General features: G+C 41.3%; 1 protein-coding gene across 2 annotated transcripts in view; it reads right to left on the bottom strand.

Annotated features, from left to right (window-relative positions):
• The window catches only part of DPP6 (dipeptidyl peptidase like 6), a 746,707-nt gene that overhangs the window by 365,226 nt on the left and 363,635 nt on the right, over nucleotides 1-17,846 (bottom strand). For both annotated transcript variants that reach the window (XM_004430585.3, XM_004430586.3), the window contains exon 3: nucleotides 6,376-6,474. In XM_004430585.3, the coding sequence (XP_004430642.1) occupies nucleotides 6,376-6,474 (99 nt within the window). The remainder of the gene's footprint in view (nucleotides 1-6,375; nucleotides 6,475-17,846) is intronic.

Below are 17,846 nucleotides of genomic sequence, written 5' to 3'. Positions count from 1 at the left end.
TTTCTAGCTGGTGGCCTTACAAGTGATTTTTATTATCTTTCAAATTGTGTTCCTCTCTGTTTCTAACTGACTATAATAAATATGTAATGCGTATATAACAAAAATAGCCGACATGATGTGAAAGCCTAAGCGCCCCCATGTCACTCCACTAGACTAACACCTTGAGTTCCAACAGGTCAAACTCAACTCGGCAGTTTTTCTACATTCTACCCCATTCTCATTTCCCCACCCTCACCTGCCAAAGACCCGCATAATCTGGCCCCACGTTCCACTCTGGTCTCATCTATTGCTCTTCTCCTCCTGGCTTGACATTGCGTGTGGGTATGCCACGCAGGCTCCCGCAATGAGGCTGTGTAGTTGCTGTTCCGCATTGCCTGGAATGCTTTTCCACCAGAGAGCCTAACTGCATGATTCTCACATTCAGATCTCTGCTTAAAATCACTCCATCAGAAAAGATTCCCAGCCATTCTAGGTGAAATAGCATGCCCATAAGTTTCCTTATCTTTAAAACTAGGTTGTTTAAGTATCAAACGAGAAATGTTCAAGAAGCGCTAGCAGATGGCCACATGCCAGGCACTTTGCTAGGTGGTGAGGAGACCACGGTAAATAAACAGACGTGAATCCTACCCTCGTGGAGTCTACATATGGAAGGAAAGACAGACATCAAACAAATTACTTAATGTATGTAACAAAAGGTTAAGTACAGGATATATGAGAGCCTAAAACTAAAAGAGTTAAGGTAGTAGAGAAAAGCCTGCTTGGGGAGTGAGAATTAGGGAGAGATCTAAAAGAAAATGATAATTTGTAGGGGTGGCAATGAGGATAATTTGTAGGGGTAGCAGAGATGATAAGGAGACATAGAGAAGAGAGAATGTTCTGGGCAGAAGGAACATCCTATGTGAGAACCACCATAAAGAAAAAAGATGAACTTTAGAAGCAATCAAAAGAAGTTCAAGTTGGCTCAGACTAAAAGAAAATGCGGGAGACGCCAAAGGACAAGACAGGAAAAGTAAGCAGAAGACTGACAGCGAGTCTGAGAAACGGAAGGTCACGGGCCAGGACTGTGTGCCTCATCTTAAGAGCAGAGGGAAGTCAGGGGAAGTTCTGTGATGGAGAGATGGGGGAGGACAGTTTAGTACAGGACATGGGAATTTGGGGCGACCATAAGAATCCTCGTGGACATGGAATTAGACAGTGAGGCACACACACAGCTCACTGTACAAGGAGACAACTCAGAAGAGCATTCAAGGTGGAGGTACAGCACTGAAACTCGCTGTGGACAAGGAGGGTGTTTTGTTTTTTGTTTTTTGGGGAGTAGATCAAGAACTCGGATTTGGAGATGTTAGGGTTAAGGTTGCCATGTCTGAGACACCTGAGAACTCCAGGAGCGAGGTCTGGCTGGAGACATGAATTTTAGGCGTCATCAGGGGATGGAGAGTATTTAAAATCCCAAGACTAGATGAAAACACCGAGGGGGTGACTGCAGATGTGAAAAGGGGAGGACCAAAACTGAGGCCCGGGGCCCGCCAACATCAAAAGTCAAGGAGAAGAGCAAGAAGCAGCAAAAGAGCCTGAGGAGGAGGCACCCATGAGGTCGAAACAAAACCAGGAGGATGTGATGACCTCTAGGTCAAGCAAGAAAGTTTACCCAGGTGGAGGGAGTTATCAATTGTCAAATGCTGCTGATGGTTAGAAGACGAAGTCTGAGAAGTGACTATGGATTTAGCGACCTGGAGGTTATGGGTGACCTTAGCAAGAGGAGTTTCAGAGACTGCTGGGGGTGAAACCCTAACTGAGTGGGTTTAGAGAGGATGGGAGAAGAGGAAGTGGAGATGTCACAGAGAGACAACTCTTTCAGGCTGCAAAGGGGAACAGAGAAATCAGACAGTGCCTGGCACGGAGTGTGGAATCAAGATAAGTTGTGTGTGTGTGTGTGTGTGTTTAAGGCAAGAGGAATACGAGCATATCTGTTTGATGAAGGGAATAATCTAACACAGAGCAAAATAAACGAACATGTAGAGGAGAAGGAGAGAGTTGCTGCAATTAGTCCTAAGTAGGTGAAGTGAGTTCACCTGTGACATCTGTAGATTGAGCACAGAGGGGTCATCTGTGGTTATAGGCTGAGGGAGGGGGCAGATCACATGGAAGGTGCAAACGCTGGCAGATAAGCAGATGTGATGGCGGGAACAGGCTCAGCTGAGAAGCAGGATGGGAAGGAAGTTTGGAAGGTTGAGGAGAGAGGAGAAGTTTTGAAATTGTTCATCATCTCAGAGTTGGAAAGAGTGAATAGACAAGGAGAGCCCGGGAAGATTGGTCCGTGTCAACAAACAGACTTAAGGGTCTGAAGTAGCCAAAAGACCTCATCACAGGAACCACTTCATATCGTGGAATCCCGGCACAGCACATTAAGGGATCCAGAAGGTTGAGCAGTGCAATGTGGTTGCTGTATAACACATAAAATACTTTCCTCAACTAAGCAAGTATGTGGAAAGACTGCACAGTGGCCAACTTCAGGCAGTGTTTGCCTCTTCTCTGTAAGAGGGAGCTCAGCGGGAGCCTCCGGATGGTGTCAGTTCTTTTGCTCTACACACCTCATCTGGCTGGCCCCAGTGCTTGACACAAATACGTGATGGAAGTGTACGAGGGCCTTAGGACATCAGAGAATTTAAAGGCTGTTATACCAATCATTTTCAGAAAAGGTAGATTAAAAAAAATTAAGTCTCTGGTATAAAAATTGGTAAGGAGAAATTTAACTCCAATCCAACACATTTCCTTCTGATAAATCAAGTGTATTAGTTCTAGACTATTAACTTCAGTATTAGACCCAAGATACGTTTGTTAACTTTAGTGGTTCATGTACACTAAAAAAAAATCAAGTCTCTTTCTGTGCGGGGAATTACACTATTTTTCTTTATCACTTGGGTATTTTTTTAGTTCAACATAGGCATCATGGGAATAAGGGATGCTACAATAGAGAAGTTAAGGGATGGCAATAATTCTGAAATATTCACAACCTATAGCCTGGGTTAAAACACATGATGTAGCTGGTGAGGTTGTGAAACAAATTGGCTGGAGACAGGAGACCTGCATTCTATCCAATGTAGCACACTTTATAAAAACCAGAGACATAGCTTCAAGTCCAAATTTTGCTACTTACTGTGTGATATTGATCAAGTCATTTAAACACCCTAGGCCTCAGTTTCCTCATCTCTAAAATGGGAATAATGGTGGTTGTGAGAATTAAATGATTTAATATGTTTAAAGCACTTAGCCTAGAGCTTAAGACATGGGAAACCCCCAGTAGATGATGATGATGATAATGATGTTATGATGATGATGTGATGTGATGATGTTACGATGATGATGGTAGTGATGGTGATGATATGATGGTGATGGTGATAATGTGATGATGATGATGATGATGGTGATACTGATGATGGTGATGATGATGAAGAAGAAGAAGAGGAGGATGAGGAGCAGACAGAGGACAAAGGAGGAGAAGAAGGTAGATGTGGTGGTGATGGTGGTGGTAGATGGTGATGGTGGTGGGTGGTGACTCCCAAGTCTACCACTAAGAAACAGTTCCATGGACAAATCACTTGCCCTCTCTGGGTCCAGTGATTGCCTGCTACACTGTAGGCACTCGATAAACACTAATTGAATGGATGAATGTTCAGATAATTTCTAAAGCTCATCCCAGCTCTACAACATGTGATAACCCTATAAATGTGTAGGAATCTTTCCCTGGATCTTAACACTTAGACTGTGGTATAAAAAAATGAATGAATTCTTTATGGTATTTGTAAAAAATCAATTATAAAGTCTCAGCTACTTGCAAAGTTATTTCATTCACTTTAAGCTATTACATCTTTAGGAAGCAGGAAGAAAGGGAATGATTAGGAAGAGGAACAAGTGAAAGAAACAGTAGGAGGGCAGCTGAAAGCAGTGTAGGGAGAAAACCACTATGATGTTCCCTGACCCTCGGGATGATGCCTGGTCTTCAGAGAGATCGGACCACCTGGTTACCTTGTAGAAAACCTCACCCTCAATGTGTACATTTACAAAGGAAGAATCCTCCTGACAAAGCTCCTCAACCTAGAAGGTTCGGTTTATTTAGAACCGCAGGTGGTCTTTCTGAATAGATCTAACCTGCCAAAACAGGCAGGCTGGGCATTTTCTGCTGGGCACGAGGCCACTTCTCAATTGCTTGTATTAACTCCCAACTTTGCAAATATAGAGAAATTCTGGCTCATTTCCTCTGGCCAGTGAGCCAGCACATCTGCAGTATGAATTAGCTCATGAGACACAAACTACTTACAACAGTAACTGACACAGGTTCCTGCAGAAACTCAGGTGCTCTTGTGCCTCCAGATCTCTGCTTATGCTTTTTTTTTTTGTTGCCTATAGAACACTGATTTAGGCCAAGCCTGAAACTATGGGCATCCTAATAAAAATAGATAGCTATATTAAGTTAGCATTCCATGGAGTCTTTGCAGGGCCTCCTCCAACTTGCTCTGAACCCTACAGCTCTGGTTTGGTGTTCCTGGTTTTGTTTCTGGCCTCTTGTTTATTCCTAGATTCTGCCTCTCCATCAGTTTTCCTTCCTCCCTCCCCTCCTCTCCCCCAAACCCTTCCCCCCGGCTTCCTTCTCCCCTTTCCTTCTTCTTTCCTATCCCTGGACATCATCTCTCAGCTCACCCTTGGGTCTCCCAACCAGGGTTCAGTACAGACTAACATTTCAGACTTACATTTTTCCAGGGGTCTATTCTCTACCTTCTACAGTTAGCAAACTCCTGGCCATCCTTTAAGACCAAGTTTATGCACCATCTTTGAAATGCCTTCTCAGGAAGAATGAGAAAATCAGATTCCTCCCCTATGTATTTTGTGTCAGGATTACCATTGGTCACTCATTGTTTCATCTCCAGACCACGATTTCACACTCCTTAAGAAGAGAGTAATCATCTTTTATTCCTCAGATCAGGCCCAGAGCATGCTGTTGGTGCTCACCTCCTGCCTGTGCAACAAGTAAACGCAAGCAGAGAACCGAGTCTTCCTTAAAACAAAAGGTAAAATTATCTCCTCAGGCAAACAGAAAGACCTTGGCTCTATCTATGTTCTGAACTTCTGCATGGCCTCCACTGGTATTCACAATACACTGCTCTCACTTCTCCCCAGTTCCCTTTTATGAAACATATTCCCTCCAAGATCCATCTACTTCCTCCATTTTTAAATAAGCTAATCTAAGGATCAGAAATTAATACTGAAGCCATAACAGAGGACAAAGGAGAAGCTACTTCCCCCGTAGGAGACTAAAGGCAAAGAGTCATTGCTCATTGATTTTTGAGACTTTGTGAGGCATGAGATGCATTTCAGAAGCAGTTTGACAGCAAGAAAACACGGTGACACTGCGTCACTCAACAAAACAGCAGGGGAAAGAGCATTAAACGGGAAGTCAGGAGGCAGGCTTCCAGCTACAGTTGTGCCATTAACTAGCTCTGTGACCTCAGAAAACTCACTTAACCTCTCTGAGCCTCACTTATTATAAAAGCCAGGGTTTTAACTAGACCTCTAGCATTCCACTATAAGGGTTCCTGACTTGAGGATTAATTTTCAAGTGGATCCCACTGAGGCTAAGACTAAATGCAAGCAACATCCATGGAGATGACAGAGGAGGTGCTACAACTAGACTGATCAAGGGGGATGCGACAGAGCGTGCAGAGGATGGAGGAACAGTCATCTCCATCCTTTCTCTCGTGACTGCACTCTAAAATTAATTCAGACCCAACGAAAGGAAACAGATTACGTCCTGGACCAAAAAATGAGTTATGAACATACTGCCTTTTGCCTCTGATTCTATTTTGTTTTGTTGTTTAAAACAATCCCCCCAAACAAGAAAAGTAGATTTCATCCAGATTAAAGTTCAAGATGGAAAATGAATTTATCTGCATCTGTGCACTGGGCTCCACTGTCTTGTTCATTTGGTGGCATTCTAGAAACATTCTTTTAGTTCCTTTTGGCCCCTCTGTCTAGTGAGGAGTGAAGGCAAGGAGAATATAAGGAGAAATAAAGAACATGGAGAAGGGATGAGAGCTCAGCTGTGTCTCTCCCCCCCCGTTCCTGTTGCCTAGCAACATCTCACATCCCCGTCTGAGAAATAATGAATCGGGGAGGTGACACAGAGGACCCATTTCTCATGAAGGAGCAGCTCGATTCCACCAGATACCCATTTTCTTAGAATGATAATAAGATGATTATGACAGCAAGAGCTCTGTGGATCCACTTTTGCAGCCACAGAGAGAATGGGAGAGGCAAACCATGGGAAAGTGGCCGGGAGCGGGAAGCGTTTCTCGTGTGCAACCAGGACTCGGGACTCACCGCTTATCCACTTAGCCTCGGGGTCGTGAACTTTGAAATCCTCACTGAAGAGGTCTTCCACAGTGACCTTCTTCTTCTGAGACAGACTGTTATCTTCCGCTAGAAAAGAATGAGACAAATAGTTAAACTTTTTATTTTTTGGTAAAAAGAGAGGGACCATAAAACATTATAATTGCCATTTTGAAATAGTATATATAGTAAAACATGTAATTTCTATAAATAAATGCTGAACAAGACCAGTCATGCTTTCTGTGTTTAATTAAACCATCAAAAACCATGGGAAGGGGATCCTGAGTCAGTAAAAGGGCATCATTTCGCCCCCTCCACTTGCAACACATAAGTGATCATATTTCCTAGGTATGGAGGTAAATAACCGTTTCAGGAAGGATTTATGTGCAGTACGGTGGGACTGGTCAAGAGAGGGAGCAACTAATGTCCAGAATGGATCTCAACTCTATAATGTCATCAATCGGTCATTAAGCATTTATTAAACGCCAACTATTGGCACATGTTGGGTGCTGGGAATTAAAAGACAACTAACGTACTCCTCAGGTATTTATCCCCATACACCTCATGTGTCCCTGGCTGTCTCTGGGTTGGAGATTAGTTCTTGTACAGACAGGATCACACCCCAAATGTCTGTGTGCAATCTGCCAGATTCTGCCTGCCTCATCTTGATCACGCCACTTGGGAGGAAGTGCCTGAGATAAGCCTTGAAGGCACTAAACTAACATCCCTCCCAAGAGGAGGCATTTAGTTAATGGCACTGGTGGGTGAGATTTTGAGAAACCTGGCAGCTTTTATCCTATTTCCTGAGGTCAAAGCTTCTGGGGTTTTAGATCTGTCTCAGAAAAGGCTCTCTGCATTAGAGGCACAAAAATCCATTTCTCTACTTTGAGAAGACAAAGGCCCGTCTGCGTCTGACCTGTGAGCCTAAGCTAACAGATTAAACACACGAGGGCATTCATCCAATCACCATCAATTCTGTTACACTAATAAGACACTCTTTCTCTTAACCATTTCTGATGCACATCATCTTTGCCTCTTTTAATTTTCTGTTTCAAAATCTGTGGCAGGTTGGGAAAACAACAAGAATTTCTGTTAGATTACATAATGAAATAAGAATAAATAATCTCTGAATGAAATCCCCAAAGCTTCTTCTAGGATTCTAGTGCACAGATTTCATTACACCTCCTATGGTTTCTTTCTTTTGGCCTCTCTGGATGTTATAGATTACCGAAGTCGTCAGAAAAGTCACGTGATACTTTGTGCACTGATTGATTTCTTGAATATCAACTAGGATTAATGTGTGTAAAAGTCTTTTGAAAATTACAGAATGATGTGCTTCAAGGTGGCCTTCTTGGTAGACCTGAGTGTATGTGGAGCTCTCCCAAGTGCTAAGCAAAACATGTTAAAGCAAACCAAGTTCTTCCCTCAAGGACCTTTCTATCTGCAATGGATGCAGCCCCAGAAAAAGACACAGGGCTGCAAACACGATGCATTTCACTGTGGAGAGCAGACAATAAATGAAAATTTTAAAGATCACTAGACAGATCCAATAAAGTTATATTGTGATGTAGTATTAGGAAGTATACTTGCAACTAGTAAATAAATAAGTCCTGGGGATCTAATGCAAAGCATAGTGATTATAAACAACAATACTGTATTATAAACATCAAACTTATGAAGAGACTAGATCTTAATTATTACCACCACAAAAAAGAAATGGTAATTATATGACATAAGAGAGGTGCTAGATAATGCTGCAAAGGCAACCATGTTGCAGTACATGTGTATCAAATCCACATGTGCACCTTAGACTTACACAATGTTACATGTTAAATGTTTCAATAAAAATACAATAAATAAAACAAAAACAAACAAAAAAGAAGTATAAAAATTTCTGAGACACTCAAGGATATAATTAGAAAATAATCATATTAAAACTTAAATTTTATCTAACTAAACTTCACTATTCAAGGATGATTCTAGCTCCACCTTTTGAGGTATCCATGTGTCTAATAAGAAAAGTATGGAAGACTGCGTTTAAACAAAGGTAATTTATTCACTTTCTGAATTTTTTTCTTTTTCACAGTTGACTGTTCTATTCATCCTAAAATGTTTTATTTTTAAAAAACCTGTTACTTTATTTGCTTTTTAGAAGATATTTCAAAAACACATAAGACTTTTTAAATAGGGCGAGTTTGTGGTGGAGGCGTTATGATATACACTATAAAAAGTGCTCGGTTCCACCCAGGACACTTGACTCTGTCCATAATCAGCTCCGCTTCCTTAGGACGCTCACTGCTGGCCTCTCTGGACCTCGAGGTCTTGTTCACATATTCAACTACCATCTAAGTCACTGATTTATAGTTTGATTCATTCCAAACATCCTTTGAGGTGGTGACAAGCACGAGTGATGGCCATGTTCCAGGAACCATGCTGATCCCTGAAGAACCACAGTTGCAAGACCTTACAACTGACTTTAAGAAGCTCACAGAACAGTGGGAGCCGAAGTTGAAAGAATAAGCACATTGCGACAGCGCTGAGAGCAGTGGGACCTGCTGGGCTAACATTTAAGGATACTAGGGAAGAAAAAAGTGGGAGGAATTCCAGAAAGAATTCCTTGAGGAAGGAACTGCTAGCCAAGATACAAGAGACAGAAGAACATTCAAGCCAGGAAGGATTTCAAGGGCATGAAGGTGTCCATGAATGCAGCATCTCCAGGAAATTGTGAGTGTGTTGGTGTTGGCACAGTAGAGAATGTGAGTTGGAAATGTCTAGAGATAAAGGTAGATTTTCTCATTATATTTGATATTCTGAAATTTCATTAGAAAATGTCCACTTGTGGATTTTCTTTAAAATTCCTGCTTACCAGTCAGTAATATTTTCAGTCTAAGAATTACCTCTCTCCACATGAGGAATATTACCAGTAATGATCTCATTCAACATTGTTTCTCCATCATCCTATTCCCTCCCTCCAGAATGCCAACTGGACCTGTGCAGGAGCCTCCAAGTCCAACCTCCACATTCCTAGCTTTTTCTTTCATGTTTTCCACATTTTTATGTCTTTGGGAGCATTTTCATGATTTCTTCACTTAAATCTTCTACTTTATCCGTTTTATCTCGAGCATGTCTAGAATGCTCTTTTATCCCGCTACTGAGTTTTAAGATTTTACACAGTTATATTTTAATTTCTAATATTCCTAATTAGCTCTTTTTCAAGGTCATCTACTCTTATAGTCACAAGCTCCTTTTTCACATTGGTACTTTTTTTTTTTTTTTTTTGGTGAGGAAGATTAGGTCTGAGCTAACATCCGATGCCAAACCTCCTCTCTTTTTTGCTGAGGAAGATTGGCCCTGGGCTAACGTCCATGCCCATCTTCCTCTACTTTTTATATGGGACGCCACCACAGCATGGCTTGACAAGCGGCGTGTCGGTGTGTGCCTGGGATCCAAACCTGCGAACCCCAGGCCGCCGAAGTGGAGCGCGCACACTTAACCACTGTGCCACCAGGCCGGCCCCTACATTGGTATTTTTTGAAAAAACCTAAAATGTCATTTTCTGTTTTCCCTATTGATTTATATTTCTTTGGATGTAAGTCCTCACGTGTGTTAAGCTGGTGTCCTGCTTTCTAGACGAGTAGTTTCTGCGGGTCCTTGTGATTCTTGGTTGTAAGCTTCTCCCTCGTGAGTGTCCTGGGTCATGAGAGACTCTTGGTGCTGGGGTCACAACAATGTCCTGGGCAGTCTGAGGCTCGGTCTGGATAATGGCTCTCACCAGGCCTTGTGTGGCCATTTGGACTGGAGCCCTTTGCCCTACATGGGCCAGGTGACTTGGGACCGTCCGACCATGAACCCAGTTTTAAGGCAGGGGCACTTGTCCAGCCCCTGACCCCTCACAGACACCAGTATCCCAGCCCCTCCTGCTGGGCCTGACTTCAGTCTCTCTCCCTTGAGGGTGGCAGCGATTTGGCCTCACTTGCTGCTGTAGGCTTCTATCTGGTCCTTCTTTCAAGGACACTTTTCTATTCCACTTATACGAACTCCCTTTCTTGTTCTGGAGTGCATCTATGTTTCTATTATTTGTTCTTCTCTTGTTTCTACATGCTTAAAGTCAAAAGGGAAAGATTTCTGTGCTCAATCTGCTGTCTTAAACTGGAAGTCAACATAAAGATGGAGATACAAGAAGGGGCTGGTGGCTTTCACAGTTTGGATTTCATCCTAAAGGCAATTCAGAGACAATTGAAAAGTCAAGTTTCCTTCAGCCCTTTAGCAGTATAAGCACATAGCACTTGTAATTAACTTGGCATCTCAATCAGCTCACCGGCCTGCAGATGCATCCCATCATCTGCAGTGATAGAGTTACTCTCTAGATGAGTCAGAACATAGTGCAAATCGCTAAGGCTCCTTTCCTTTCCTAAGATACTTGTTAAATAGTTATGCTGTTAAATAGTACAATTAAAGGAGAACGCTTTGGAACTTCTTCTCTACAGACTTTTAAAACTAGAAATAAATTCCAGTACCCTAAAATGGATTAATCTGTAGCATAACCTCTTGAGGTGATTTCAATCACTGCAAATAGATGTTAGCTATTGACAAGCCCAATCTGGTAACAAAGAAAATCTACCCAGGTTTGTCAGAAGCCTCTTGTAAGGTTCTGCTTTTATTAGCAGCTGGGATAACTGACAACTCTAAATGCTTTACAGTCTTCAGAGGACACTGACATTTATTACCTCTTGATCCTACAAGAAGGAGGAAGGAAAGCCATTTTATGGAAGGTAAACCTGAGCAACTGAGAGGTTAAATGGCTTCTCCAAAGATGCGTGGGAGTCAGTAAGGCTAATGCTAACCGTAGTTGAGGAGAACCTGAATGTGACATTATTCACAGAATCTGGCTTGTTCACAACCTATTCCAGAAGTGCGATGCTATTAAAATCTCAAACTATAGAAAATATCAGGCAGGTAATGCTAATGATGATACTAATAAAATATTATGTTCTACAGGAAAAACAATTATCTCTAAATAAAGAAACGATTAAAAAACATTTTTATGAACAAATTTCCTTAATTAGAAAAAACAGCGTCTGAATCAGATCAATGAGGAACACAGGTTACAATGACTGGCACACAGCAAGCGTTCCCCTCGAGGTGGGTAATGTGGCAGGCGTCAAGAGCTCAGCATTTTCAAAATTCAAAGGAGACAAAGAGTGGGGTGGGCGAGTCAGATACAGCTTCCTAGAGGAGACAGACCCCAACCTGAGGCTCAGAGCAAAAGCACTCTTCACACTGAGAAGAAGTCACTGGGCACATTCGTAGTTATTTCTATAGAAGTTGATAATATTTATTTGCTTCCCTACAAACACTCAGAAGAACATGTGGAAATCAAAGAAACTGTCCATTTTTCAATGTCTGCACCATTAATTCACAAGTTCCAACGATATAGCTTTTGCTTAAAAGTAAATCACTGAAGAATGTTCCATTAATGATGAACCTAACATGGACAGCTGCTTAGTAAAAAGAAAAAGCTCAATGGAAACACGGGAAACATTTCCCTTCACGCTGCCTGCATGTTAATTGAGTGAGTGCTCTGTGTCAGGCGCTGCTAGACGCTGGAACCAATACTTCCAATTAGAGTTGTTTTATTTTTTTAATAAAAGAAGTCAACCAATGATATCTGTTGCAGGTGCTACCCATATTTCCTTGGTAGATTCTTTTCATAATGAAAGAATAAATTTAGTCATGCTTCACAATCAACAGCTTAGGAATAAAGAAATTTAAACCAGGGAGCATGTCTACAAATTGCAATATGAACTTTGGGGATTTTTCACCTAATCCTGAACTAAACTGTCTAGCTGTGGCAGGTCGTTGGCCATCAGAAGGAAACATCTCATACATAAGCAAAAATTCTAGAGACAGAAGGAAACGGCAGCTGCTAAGTCAAGGGAGTACTCCTTCCCTTCACAAAGAGGGAGATTGACTCCAAAATACAGCAAAAGAAATTTCTCTGGAGAAATCTCTCTGGAATAGTCCAATCCTGAAGGTGAGAAACTAACTCTGGTTGGGTAAGAATTATATTAACCACATTATCTGGAGTGCTGGTAGAGGAACTACAAGAAAATCCTCAGCCAAGACCTCTTTTAGGATGTACTTCTTTTTGACTTGCCTAAACTTGATCATGCTTTCCTTTCTGCTACTAAGAGTGAGCACTGAACTGATTATTTGGTTTCAAGTCTGTTTTCTATACTAGCTTGATTTTTCCCCTTTTCTTTTTAAGATAGGAATTGTGACTTCCTCATCTCTGGAAGGAGCCTGGCACATGTACATGTTCAATCAATGTCTGTTGAGTAAGGAAAGCATTTTTAAAAATCTACACCTTTGCTTTAACTTTTTGCTTATTCTTTGTACTAAAGTTTTGTATTACTAAAATATATTATTTATGATTATACCCCAAATTTATGTCTACGAAAAGTCTCATAGATACTGATTTATCTTAAAGGCTTTTTCTTATAAGTGCACGTCTTCTGAACCATCTAAGAAAACTAGTAGCATAATATCAAAATTAGTCACATTATTTATTTTACTCAAATGCTGGAAACTGAGTCATCAGCATTATTCAACACATCCCACAAATTAAGAAGTTCTAGTTTTTGTGCTTTTTGAAAGCTTCTAAATCAAATACATCTAAGGTATTCATCTTTTTGTCATGCCCCTGCCCCATTCTTTAGATCTAGAAAATAAATTGAAACCTTAAAATATATTTATCGACCTGTTTCCTTTAGTGAGTTATAATCACTGGGCACCTGTGACGCTAACATCCATGCCAATCCTCCTCTTTTTGCTGAGGAAGACTGGCCCTGGGCTAACATCTGTGCCCATCTTCCTCCACTTTATGTGGGACACCGCCACAGCATGGCCTGACAAGCGGTGCCTCGGTGCGCGCCTGGGATCCGAACCCGGGCTGCCAGCAGCGGAGCGCACGCGCTCAACCACAACACCACGGGGCCGGACCCTAATTTTTCCCTCTTTTTGACATCTTTATTGAGATAAAATTCACATACCATAAAATTCACCCATTTACAATATACAGCTCAATGGTTTTAGTATATTCACTGAGTTGTGCAACCATCACTATGATCCAAGTTTAGAACAACCTCATTACCCCCAAAAGAAATTCCATAACCATTAACAGTCACTTCCCGTTCCCATCCCTCTCTTCCCAGTCCTAGGCAACCCGAAATCTACTTCCTCTCTCTACACATTTGACTACTCTGGATATTCCGTATAGATGGAATTACATAATAGGTGGTCTTTTCTGACTGGCTTATTTCACTTAGTGTAATGTTTTCAAGGTTCATCGATGTTATAGTATATATAATATGTATCAGCACTTCATTCCTTTTTATGATGAATAACATTTCAAAGCTAATGATGTTGAGCATCTTCTCATATGGTTATTGACTACTTGTGTACATTCTTTGGAGAAATGTCTTCCCTTATCCGGATTGTAAAAGATGCTAAAATTGAGAGTCGCTGTCAGGAGAGAAAAAGCAGCAGATGTGGCTCAACGACCTTTTGCCAATACTTCTGAATGATCAAAGGTCAGAGTATTCAGTCACTTAAAAGGCTCCTTGAAGAGCTTAATTGTGTGACTCATGGATCCTGTCAGCTGTCTCGGCAGAAGCCAAACAGAAAGATGGGAGCATCGAGGGAAATCCTGTGGAGGAGCCCTTTGTCTAATGGAATGAACTCCCATGGCACACATGGGAGACCCACAGGTTCTTAAGAATTTTATATCTGCAGAAACATGGCCAGCTTGGACTAAAAGGGACAGAGAGTATAAAATAAAAGAAGAAAATTCTCAGACAAGAAAAATGCTAATCAAACTACTCAGCTATGAACTCAGGCTACCTTTCATAAGGAACAAGGATGACCCCTCTGGGGTTGAAAGCCCCAAAGCATTATTCCCAAGCCGTTAAAACTAATGTAGTTTGCCCAACTGAATTTAGAAATTACTTGGAACTGGTGACTCCTTTTTTTCCTTCAGTTTTCTCCGTTTTTGAACAGAAATGTCTATAACTGTTATCCTATGCCTGTCTCACCATTGTGTTGAGGAGCTGACACCTATTTCTTTAGTTTCACAGGTCCATGATAGAGAAGAATTGTGCTCCAGGATGGAGCATATCCAGAGTCTTACCCATAACTCATTTAGATGATGATATTTGGGACTTCTGAGCTGATGAGATTTTGGACTTTGAGTTGATGCTGTAATAGGTTGAGACTTCTGGGGACCTTAGGATGGAGCGAATGTACCCTGTATGTGTAATGGATGTAAATCTTTGGGTGCCAGGCTGTGTAGGCAAAATAATGCCCCCCAAAGATGTCCACGTGTATTATGGACTAAAATGTGTTCCCCTCAAATTCAAGTGTCGAAGCCCTAACCCCCAATGTGACTATATTTAGAAACAGGACCTTAAAGGAAGTAAAGTTAATTGAGGTCATAAAGGTGGCACCCTAATTGCATAGAACTGGTATCCTTGTAAGAAGACAGCAAGAGACACACAAGCTTGCTCGATCTTTCTCTCTCTCTCCATACATGCACACAGAGAAAAAGCAATGTGAGACACAGTGAGAAGGTGCCATCTGCAAGCCAGGAAGAGAGTTCTCACTAGAAATCAACCCTGCTGGCACTTGATCTTGGGCTTAAAGACTCAAGAACTGTGAGAAAATAAATTTCTGTTGTTTAAGCCACTCTTTCTGCCGTATTTTGTTATGCCAGCCCAACCAGACTAATACGACTGGTATTTTCAAACTTTCATTTCTGTTATTTTGTTGCTCGTACATAGAAACACAATTCATATTTGCATATAGACCTTGTATTATGTAACCTTTCTAAATTTACTTATAGGTTTTATTAGCATATTCTAAATAGGCATTCATTTTGTCTACAATAAAGACAGTTTACTTCTTCATTTCAAATAGAAATAATCCATTAGAATTTCTAAGAAAACTGGTTTGTTTAAGAAAGTCAAGGTCCAAAGAACAATAAACTAACTGTAGGTATTGATGGATTTTAAGAAACCAGAGTCCACTTGACTGAATGCCTTAAGGTAAATTGTTTAGTGACATAGGACTACAATTTTTCTCTCACTCTGGCTTTCTCCACATGGTCAGGTTCTACAATAGATATATGTGTAAAGTCTAAAATTGTCAATGCTTTAAATAAATTTTCTATTTTAAATCACCTTGTTATTATTTGGTGGGAGATTTTATTAAAGCAAGAAAAGACATTGCAAATATTACCCAAAGCTGAGAGCAAGAATTGGAAGTACGGTGGTGGGATTCAGGAGAAGGTTGTTTAGGCGTGCTAACTTCCCCACCTTATCCAGCGAGACATCAAGAGATACCATCTAAGAGCAGTGGAACAAGAAGTGGAAATATAAAGAAATTGTCATATAAAATTGTGAAAGAAGTCTTTAGAGGAATTAAAAATAACTTCATAGACTTTATAACTCAGAGTGAAGAAAAGGAAGGGGGAGGAAATGTAAATGAGCTAAATTTTTCACTTTCACAGGAGGTAGTCTGTGAACATTGATATCTAAGCATAACATGAAGAATTAGAGGAATAACGACCATGAGAACTAAAATCAGAAATGGTAAAAAGTAACAATATCTAGGGACTGGCTATAGAATTGATAGTATGAGAAAAGTACTGTTATTATTATTATGATTTTAATTTTGGTTGTTAATCTCTTTTTCTCCTATTTATTTTTCTATTTAAACATATCACTTGGGCAATAAATATTAATAAAGTCATATTTATGACCAAAATTCTGGTCATAAGCGTATACTCACACCCGAATTTAGTGTCTGAGCTAGCACGCATCCTCACGATGCACCGACACCAAGGTCAGCTCATTTAATCTTCCCAATGACCACAGGGTCTGCTATATGAACAGGGTGAGAAGTGGCGTGTGAAGCAATCCTCTGCCCAGCGCACACTAGAGTAGGCAGGTGACACCCAACACACCTGTGTCACAACAGCAAACACTGTACACGCACACTTTATGGGGTAAATCAGTTTCAGGAATCATCATCATCTGTCACACAAAATGTACACTTTTAATTTGAATTTTATTGTCTTTGTTGATTGATCTGTATTTAACTTGGCTCTTTCTCTTAATTTTATATGAACTGTAAGTGGAATTTATATCTGTTTAATGCATGTAAGTAAAATAATAAAAAGAATTACGTCAACGTGAGAGATAGGTATTGTCTTGTCCTCTCAAATTTTGAATAACAGCAATATACGCCTTAATGTGAAGGAATTTCAGTTCCTCTTCTGGTGGGAGAGATGATAGAGAACCACATCTTGAAACTGGGAGGAGTCCAGAGAAGTGAGCGAGGAGCCCGGTGTGGGTTCCCACTGCGAGTGGGCAGGGAGAAGCAGAGAGGCGAGCACATGGCACAGTCATCATCTTGTTCCTGGTCCCCAAAGGGCCCGGCACAGCTCTCTCGAGTTCTGATGTCTCCACAAACCCACACTTACCTCTGCCTGTAAGCTATGGCCACTGTAGAATTGGAGAAGGCATTTTGTTTCTCTATTAGTTTCCTGCGGCTGCTGTAACAAATGACCACAAATTCGGTGGCTTAAGACAACAGCAACTTATTCTCTCACAGTTCTGGAGACCAGAAGTCCAAAATCAGTTTCACTAGGTCAAAATCAGAGTGTCAGCAGGGCTGCCCTCCCTCAGCAGTTCTAGGGGAGAATCTCTTCTTTGCCTCTCCCAGTTTCTGGTGGCTCTGGACGTTCCTGGCTTGTGGCGGCATCACTCTAATCTCTGGCTCTCTGGTCACATTGCCTTCTCCCCTCTGTCTGTGTCAAATCTCCCTCTGCCTCCTTCTTATAAAGATACACGTGATTGCATTCAGGATGCACCGGTTAACCCAGGAAAAGCACCCCATCTCAAGATGCCTAACACAACCACATCTGTGAAGACTGCTTTCTTGCCATATCAGGTAACATTCACAGGTTCTAGGCATTAGGACATGAATATCTTTTGGGGAGCCATTTTTTCACCACCACATCCCTCAAGACCTTTTCTCCCATTTCCGACTAACTCACCACTTTATAAGGCATCCTCTGAAAATGCAGTAATCGTACATTTACTGAATTTTTTTTTTTTTCCGGTGAGGAAGATCAGCCCTGAGCTAACATCCATTGCCAATCTTCCTCTTTTTGCTGAGGAAGATTGTCCCTGAGCTAACATCTGTGCCAGTCTTCCTCTATTTTTTGTATGTGGGATGCCACCACAGCATGGTTTGATGAGCGGTGTATCGGTCTGCTCCCAGGATCTGAGCCCACGAACCCTGGGCTGAGGAAGCAGAACATGTGAACTTAACCACTACACCACCGGGCTGGCCCCTGAATTTTTAAAAAAGACATACAAAAAGAATCTGGATAAGGGAAA

Source organism: Ceratotherium simum, chromosome 1, assembly GCF_057802395.1.
Source record: "Ceratotherium simum simum isolate JZ-2026a chromosome 1, ASM5780239v1, whole genome shotgun sequence".
In the NCBI taxonomy this organism is placed as follows: domain Eukaryota; kingdom Metazoa; phylum Chordata; class Mammalia; order Perissodactyla; family Rhinocerotidae; genus Ceratotherium; species Ceratotherium simum.
The sequence above is the reverse complement of the archived record's forward strand: the minus strand, read 5'-3'. Positions and strand labels throughout refer to the sequence as shown.